The 8,678-nt window shown below is 43.5% G+C and overlaps 1 protein-coding gene across 4 annotated transcripts in view; it reads left to right on the top strand.

Annotated features, from left to right (window-relative positions):
- Window positions 1-8,678, top strand: part of large2 (LARGE xylosyl- and glucuronyltransferase 2) — a 59,999-nt gene that overhangs the window by 39,092 nt on the left and 12,229 nt on the right. For 3 of the 4 annotated variants that reach the window (XM_016666867.1, XM_007543432.2, XM_007543433.2), the window contains one exon: window positions 7,848-8,028. In XM_016666867.1, the coding sequence (XP_016522353.1) occupies window positions 7,929-8,028 (100 nt within the window). In that variant the 5' untranslated portion in view covers window positions 7,848-7,928. Of the gene's footprint in view, window positions 1-921; window positions 1,871-7,847; window positions 8,029-8,678 lie in introns of those variants that run through there. The other variant, XM_007543435.2, reaches the window with a different exon arrangement.

Raw genomic sequence — 8,678 nt, 5'->3', positions numbered from 1 at the left:
CTGTCTGTGTGTGTGTGCGCGCGCCCCGGTTTGTGTGTGGACTCTGGCGGTAAATGTTCCCGTCTCAAAGTTTAACTCTTTCAGCTCCAGACGTTACAGGAAACGATCATCAGTGGGTTTCTGAATGAGATCAGACGGTTTATTTATAGTTCAGAGTCGGTAATGGAAGAAGCAAACAGTAAATCTCACCCAGGCTGCATGCTGGCCAGGAAACCCCCCCCCATCTCTGTGGGACGGTAGATCTGACCTCTGACTTCATAACGAGCAGCGAAGTGTCGGTGCTGGACTGTCGGGTCGTCTGGGGTCCGTTACCTGATCCGGCTCCCAGCAGCAGGCTGGGGAGGGGCGAGCCGGGTCAGTGTTCCTCTGAGTAAACAGAGGAAGGTGTTGTTGACCTGCTGACCTCTGCTGGTTGGAGAGGAGGATTCGTTTCCACTGGACCCGACGTCTGTGTGTGTCTGTGCTGGTGGAGCCGACGCTCCCTCATGGTGTGTTTACGGTGCAGAACCTCCGGGCTCCAGACTAAACCAACATGGCCGCCGGGTTCCTGAGCAGGTTCTGCATGAAACCTGCAGCCGGTCTGAAGCTTCCACAGAGGAGGAACATGAAAACCCTGAGTGGAGCGTCGCTCAGCTCTGATCTCTGAATGTTGATTTCAGGTTAAAAACCTTCAGCTCTGAGGAGACGAGCTGGACGGGTCGATCCAGAATGTCCATCAGAACATCCATAATATCGGCATCGGGTCGATGCTTTAGATTCAGATTAGATCAGTTTATTTAAAAAGCACATTCTGGTTCTGCTCTGCATCCAGAACCAGAACCAAATGTGGAGAAGCAGCATTCAGCTTCTATGCACCACAAATCTGGAACAAACCTCCAGAAAACTGAAAAACAGCCGAAACACTGAGTTCCTTTACATCCAGACTGAAACCCAGCTGGTTGGAGTTTCTTTGATTCATAATAAATGAAACATTTTGATCTCTGATGACGGAAGAATTTCATGTTTCAGTTGATTTTTGACTTGGAACTCTGAACGTGCAACACAAATAAACCTGACTGATTAAAAACAAAAATACTCATAAAAGACGCCACACAGTAAACATTAAAGGTTTTATCTAACAATTCTTGGTTTTGTTTATTACTTTAATATGAAATACAATGGAAACGGTGAGATTCCTGTTAGTAAATGGTCACATTTGGTTGGGAATGAAGTTTTTGCTGAGAATCGGTGGGTTTAACCTCCAGTCGCCTTTAAGGAGCGTTCACAGACGCCACCTGTTGCGTAAAGCGGTGTTTATAAATGATAAGGTGTCTTTTTACCAGGATGAGGAGAGGAATCCTTTAATCTGCCTGGATAAACGGCCTTCCTGTGCTGAACAGAGGAGGATCAGACGGTTCTTCAATCAAATGTGGAGACGCTCCGTCCAGAGAAAGCCGTGCTTCCTGGAGGAGACATAAACTATTTAACAGTTTATGATGCTGAAAAGAAGCGAACGAGGCCTCAGAGGGGACCGGTGCATTCCACAGCGCAGGAAGAAATCCCCCACAATGCCCCTCTGTTGTTCCCGGCAATGTAAGGTGACACCGCTCCTCCCCGGCAGGGATGATCCGTTCTTTTCTCCATAAAGTGGGAAAAAAAGGGCGTGGGGCTGAAATCGGAGCAGTTTCCTGGGAGGTGGAGGAGATTTATGGCCTGTTGGTGTGCAAGGAAGAGGAGGAGAGAGAGGAGGAGGAGGAGGACACGAAGGAGCCGCAGAGGAGGAAGCAGTGGGACGAAGGTCTGCAGATCCTGGACGAGTCGGGGCTGAGGAAGATCCTGAGGAGGAAGAGCTGAGCGGCTGGACTTGGATCGCAGGACGGGAAATATCCAGGTGGGAAGGTGGGGGCAAAGGTCACGGCTGCCATTTCTGTCCTCTAAGCAGTTTGCTCTGGTTTCTTCCTGTTTCCACTCACCGCGCTGCAGAAACGCTGCAGAGCCGGCCCACCTGTTTAAGCTTCGATCCGTTTCCAGGCATCCAGCAGGTCGAAACGCCTCCGACTGTTTTCCTGCTGCGGTTCCTGCAGCTCCGCGTTTCTGCTCTTCTGCCCTGAAACCTTCAGAAGACGATCGGAGGTTTGAATCCCTCGTTTCTGTGGATCTCGTGAGTTAGAAGCGAAACGTGCGACGCCGCTTCGCTCTCGTTCCTCTGCAGGCGGTCGGTGGATTTGTGGCTTTTGGAGGGTTTTTTCTTTTACCTTCTTTGGTTTAACTGGAAGTCAGGAAGTGACGACCAGCCGACTTGTCCTCACATGCTGAAAAATGATTCGCTGAACAAACTCTGTTCCAGTCTCCATCCAACACACTGAACATAATCCACATGCATCAGAAGAAAACATCACCTCAGAATGTGAATAAACTTACATTTCATCTGGTCAAAACATTAACATCATCAAACTGCGAACAGAAAAATGTTTTTCTGCAATTTCAAATCTCTTTTCTAAGGAGGATTTGTTTTCATATTTTAACAGAAAACGGATCATAAATCTTCTTTTTCTTTGCATAAAATAAAGTATAATCTGGTTTTTCTCTGCAAGTCAAACTTCTTTCAAGTCGAGTGAATTTTTGCAGCAAAGCAGCAACAATAACGTTACAAACTCTGAAACTTAAAAACTAGTTTCTTAATTGGCAAAGTGAAGTTTTTTTAGAGTTTATTTCTCCAGAACCAACTCAGAGACATTCACAACCTCACAGGTTAATAAAAACACGTCCAGTAAATCTCTGACGTTCTCAGATTTGCACGTTGATTTCTGGGAAATTGAATTGAAAGTTTGCAGCTTTTCCTAACAGGAAGTCGTAGTTTACGAAGCAATCTGATTGGCTGACTTGGGTTTGCGCTACACTGCCCCCTGTTGGTCTGGCATGTTTAAAACAACGGATTTGTTTCCTGTGGATGAAAACTTTTCAGAAACTGACCCCATTTACAATGTTTGTTTTTTTTAACAATATTTCAGTGATATTTAGTTTTTATAAAGACGCGACTACATCTGGACAAGCTTTGAGTAAAATCCGACCCGGATCTTCCGGATCAGACGTTGTTCCTTCCTGTCCAGCCTGGAGTTTCTCCACTGAGCCGATCGGATCGGCCATCAGGTTTCCGTCAACTTTTGGTTGTTTTCTCTTTTTATTTTACAGATTATGATCAAAGCTCCACTCTGACTGACGTTCCTCGTTTCAAAGCTGTTGCTTTGTTGACTTTAGGGTTCAAAAACTGAAATTATAAACAATCACAGATCCTCCAGCTGCAGATGTAACAGATCCTGTTCTGCAGGAACCTGCTGCATCGTTTAAATATCTAAAACTGGATCTTAGAGCCAACAGAGCCGGACGGGCCGATAAGAACCGTTCTGTTCATGTCTGAGGAACCGTTCCTCACAAAGTCCACGTTTCTTATGGTTTTTATTTTTATCCTGTGAAGGATAAAAACATGGAGACATTCAGCAGAATCTGCTGCGTCGACAAAAAGACGGGAAGCAAAGATTAAATTCTGGGAACATCTGGAACATGTTGATGAAACGTCAATATAATAAAAAATAAATCGCTGATCAAACATTTTAAAAGCTGGAGTTTTTTGCTACAGCTGAAGTTACTTTAAAAAGAATAAAAAGAAACATTAAAATGCTAATTTAAAACAAATAAAAAGTTAAAGTCGTCTGAGGCTCAGGAAGCAGAAATCATTTCAGTCCTGACTGAAAGTTTCAGATTCACTTCAGTCCACAATTATTCATACCCCAGAAAGATTCAGGCTGGAAATGTCTGGTTCTCTCAAAATATATTAAACTCTGTAAAAAGACTATTTGTGTTGAGTTTTATTTAAAAAATGGCACGTCGAGCAATTTAGCAGACATTTGGAGTTGCAGTAAACAACCTGATGTTTCCTCTGGTGTTTTTAGCATTTTATTGGTGAGTCTTTAAGTTAGACGGCCTCGTTATCATAATAATCAATAATAATCTGATTTTAAAGATAATCTGCTTTTAAAACCACAATACTGAACGTTTGACTACGGATGGATGAAATGATGCCATTAGCATCTGTGTCTGTATTTGTCTTTTTTAAGTATCAGTAAGTAAAACTGGGCTGACTTTAACTGATGTTTATTTCTATAGATATATAAATATCTGTACATGTCGGTTATTGTCTTTAAGTGAGGTTGAGGTTTTGTTGGCTGCAGAAACGGTTTGTTCAGCCGCGGTTTCACTGAACAAACCGAGTTTTAATGTTTTATTCCAGGCTTGTTTTGCTGTAGAAATATCTGCTGTAAATTCACAGTGAAATTTAAAGTTAGAGTTTTAAAAATGGGTCAAACATTAACTGGAAATAAAAGTTTGGAAAGGAGGAGGTGTTTGTGAGGGAAACGCAGGATCAGGAAGCAGGAGGGCCGTTTGGGTCGGATCCCGACTGATTCGTCTGTAAAGCCGTTATTCAGAGGTCGGTTCCTGAAAGTCCCGACCCGTCCCTTGACATGACCTCCGACCCTTCTCTGCTCGGCTCGTCACGGTCACTTTTAACTCCAGCTGCCTGTGAAATTCAGCCTGACGTCTCGGTTCAGATCAAGGCAGATAATTAAGGGTCAGAGAGAGAAAGACCTCATTACAGCGCCTCCTGCTGGCACAGAGAGCGATGATTAGAAGACAGGAGGGATGATCTCAGGGAGTTTAATCTTGAAACGGGTTTTTTTGGAGCAGATCAGAATCTGGTGTCAGGAGGCGGAGCTCCTCTTCAGAGGTCAGGGAGGTCAGCGCAGAGCGTGAGGGGAGTTGATTGCTGCTCTGCTCTCTTATCTGCTCTAATGGAAGAAGCGCCTGCTGATTATTCTGCTAATCAGAGCCGTCGTCCCGGTGACGAGCTCCGTGCTCAGAGCAGCGCCGCAGACCCGAACCGCCGCGCCGCTTCAGGCCCGTAATTTCATTACCATCCCGTTCGGCTGCTGCTGCAGCTCGGAACGCCGGGAAAACCCAGGCTGGAAGAGGAAGTGTGTGAGTTCGTCCTCTTCATCGTCTCACCACACACTCTCAGTTGGACTTTGACTGGGCCGTTCCACTCGGTTGCTCCACATGTCTGGCTTTAATGGAAGACCCTCCAGAAACAGAAACGGCAATAAGATTTAAATAAATATCATTTATTAACTCTGGCCCCGCCCTGATGGGGCGGTTTACATCGGAGCTATTAATGGGTCAGAATGGCCTAGTCAAAGTCAGAATCTGTGGCAGAGCTTGAATATTATGGTGACTTTGGCTTTAGAAACAAACCTTCAGTTTCACAGCTCTGCTTGGTTCTGATCTGTCAGTTAAAATCCCGGTCCGGTCCGGTCCGGTCCGGCAGAACTTCTGCCTCCCTGCCCACCTGGACGTTCTTCCTTTGGATCTAAACTCCAGAGAAACGAACCCACATCAGATCTTCCCTCTGTGTTTTTGTTGTTCCTCTGACCCGACTCTCTCTGTGTTTCTGGGTTTTTCTGGGCTCGGGGTTCTGGAATCGGTCCGGTCGTTGCTGCTGCGTTTTAACTTGGCGCCCGCGGCGCCGGCCTCTGTCAGCCAGTCGTTTGGGTTTTATTGTCGTAATTAGAGGCGGGTTATCCGGGTTCTGTCCCGGCCCGGTTTATCACCTCCACCGTCTCCTCTCTGCTTATTTAATCTGCTGAACAGAATCTTCCTGTTTATTATCTGCTCCGGTTTATCGCTCCCTCTTTGTTTTCTCTGTCGTCTAATCTTTCTGCCTTCGCTCCGTTTAATCTTTGCTTTTCCTTTTATCGCCTCTCCTCCTTTCACCTTCCCTGTTCGCTGTATTTATCTCTCCGCTCCTTTATTCCCTTTTTCTCCACTCTTTGTCCTTTTCTCCTTCCAGTAATTCCCGTCACCTCTTCACCTCTTTCTCCTAATCTTTGCTCTCCATTCGTCTTCTTTTCTTGGCCGTCTCAGCAGCTTTCATGGCTCCTGACGGCATCCAGCGCATACATCAGCCTCTCTAATTAACTCATAAATCATACTTGGGAAGTTTAAATGAGCGTTGGAGGGCTTTCTGCTCTCCTTTGAGCCACAAGACAAGCAGATATTTGTGCTGCGTTTAATGCTGCGTCACTCTGAAGGAACTCGTGTTCCTCTTTGTTCTGCAGTTATCAGTGATTCCAGCGAACCGCCTGCAGACCAGCAGAAACGGGTTTTATACAGACCTGTATGCAACATGACCATGTAATACAAAATGAACAATTATGATGTAAACAGTGACATGTATGAAATGTTAATTAGGCTCAAATGTGCATAAATATTAGGTCATACATTGAATAAATTTAAGAATCTAATATTTCCAATCTGTGGAGTTTCTTTAAATTAATCTACGCAAGTAAGAGCAGCAATAATAATATTACTGAAGTAAAAGAAAAAAGTACAGTGCAGTAAAACTACTCTGAAAAGTAAGTACAAGTTTCCAGTACCACCAGCGTCTGAACGTAGGTAACAGTCCCGTGTTTTTAAGAACCAGATCAGGCTCCCTATTTATAGTTCAAACATCCTAAAATGCAGGACCAAGTGGAAACCAGCGTAGCGTTGACATCTACAGACTTCCTTATCTCCGCTCTGCCAAAGGAAACAAACTCCTGGATTCGATGCTTCATGCAGAATTAAAAATCATTTATTTTGCCTTTAACCTCCAAAAATCTGATTTGTAATCTGAAATTAGCCGCCTCACAGTCCCTGACTTTTTTTCTTGTTTCTGTAACTTTACAATAATTTTCTGCATTTGTCGTTGAGTTTTTTGTTTTTCCAACTGTTTCTTCACGACTTTAAAACTCTCATTCCAACATGTTTATATTAAATATGTCCTCGTCATGATGTGGTGAATGAGAGGTGGTGAGGACGACGCTGAGACCCAGATGATGAATTTAATGATGAAGCTCAAACAGTCCAACACAGGCGGCGCGGCAGAGAGTTAGCACACAGCTAATCACCGGTAGCAGCTGATACACTGACAACGAGAGCTAACGCTAACCAGGACTTAGCAGTTCAGAGCAGAGACGTAAAACAACAACTGACATGAGACAAAGACAACAGGTGGGTTTAAATACACAGGGAGGGAAATCAGGAAAACTAGACTGGATCTCAAATTTCCCTCCTAACTTTTGTTTGAGGTTTTTTTTTCAACATAAACTAAAGTTTGTTGTAAATCTTCTTGTTTTGGTTCATGAGTGTAAATGTTGCTGGTTTCTGTCTTTTGGCTGATGATGTAAAACAGATGTTTAATCCCAGGGATTATTTTTAATTCCCAACCGAACTGGGAGGAAAGTGTGTCTGATGAACCACTTCCTGTGTTCAGACCAGAATTATTAAAAACGTTTTTCATTATAGTTTTATTTTGTTTGTTTAACTTGGTTAGTTTAAATTAGTTTTTACAGTGTTTGTTTTAAATATTGTTTCATTTTTAGTTTTAGTTGTTTTTTCACTCTTTGGTTCATTTCTGAGTAATTTTGGTTTTGTGATTATGTTCACATGGATCGGTTGAAAACTCAACAGAAATGTAAAAATTTCATCCAGTTGATGTTGAACAATCAGCTGACTGGAGTTTCCTCCCTCCTTTTGCTGCCGCCATTTTGCAGATTAGCTTAGCTGAACTGCTTTGTGGTGAAAAAATAATAGTTTTACGTCAGTTTGAAAGTCCAGTAAATGGATTCATAAACACAAAAAAGGATAAATATCTATGATTTCAGCAGGTTTTAGTTTTCTGAACACAGTTTAGTCCCAGTTAAAGTTTCATTCAGTTATTGAAAATGTTTCTTGTGTTTTAGTAACTCTGGTTCTGACCCGTTGTGTCTCCTCAGATGAAAGGATGCTGCAGGGAGCTGAAGACGGACTGAGCCCCACCTGAGCACCCGACCCGACCCGATCGCCGCCGTCCCATCATGCACCTGCTGTGCCGCGGGCGCCTGAAGCTGCTGGTGGCGTCTCTGACTGCCGTCGTCCTGCTCACCTGGCTCTACCTGCTGGCAGGAAACCTGGAGAGTGAGTAAAGCGGTTCTGCCGGGTCGGTTTGGGTCGGACTCAAACTCAGACAAACTTCTTAATGTTTTTGTTTTTGTAAAAACTATTTTGCTGAACATGATGGCGATCACATTTCTCTGGGCTTATTGAAGATTTAAAACATGAAAAAGGTTTTGCAGGTTTGACAAATTAGAAAAAAATCTTAATTTTTTTCAGCTTGATCGTATTATTCTACATTTTTGTGTTTTGGTTCACTCTTGCTTTATTTTGAAAAGCTCATTAAAAAGGAACGCCCAAGTCTTCATTTAGTAAAAATGGTTTTTACAAATTAAATCAAATTAAAAACTAAAACTTGTGTCACACTTTAGGGCCGTGCAAAATCACTTCAAGGGCCGCAAACGGCCCCTGAGCCGCACTTTGGACACCTCTGCCTCACTGTAACCGGTCCAGATTTTAATCCAGCTCAGCTCAGTTTTCCTTGATCTCACCACAAAGTTCGATTCTTCAACCCATTTCACAGATTACCCATAATGCCACAGGGGAATCTGTGTGTTCAGAGCCAGAATTAAAGCTGCACTTCTGCATTTTATTTACACCTAGCAGGAAAATAAACCAGTAATATAAACCAGTAAACCAGTAAACTATGATGAAAATGAAAACTGGAGCAGCAG

The sequence above is a fragment of the Poecilia formosa genome, unplaced genomic scaffold (assembly GCF_000485575.1).
Source record: "Poecilia formosa unplaced genomic scaffold, Poecilia_formosa-5.1.2 Scaffold823, whole genome shotgun sequence".
Classification (NCBI taxonomy): domain Eukaryota; kingdom Metazoa; phylum Chordata; class Actinopteri; order Cyprinodontiformes; family Poeciliidae; genus Poecilia; species Poecilia formosa.
This window is presented reverse-complemented; position numbering and strand designations above follow the sequence as displayed.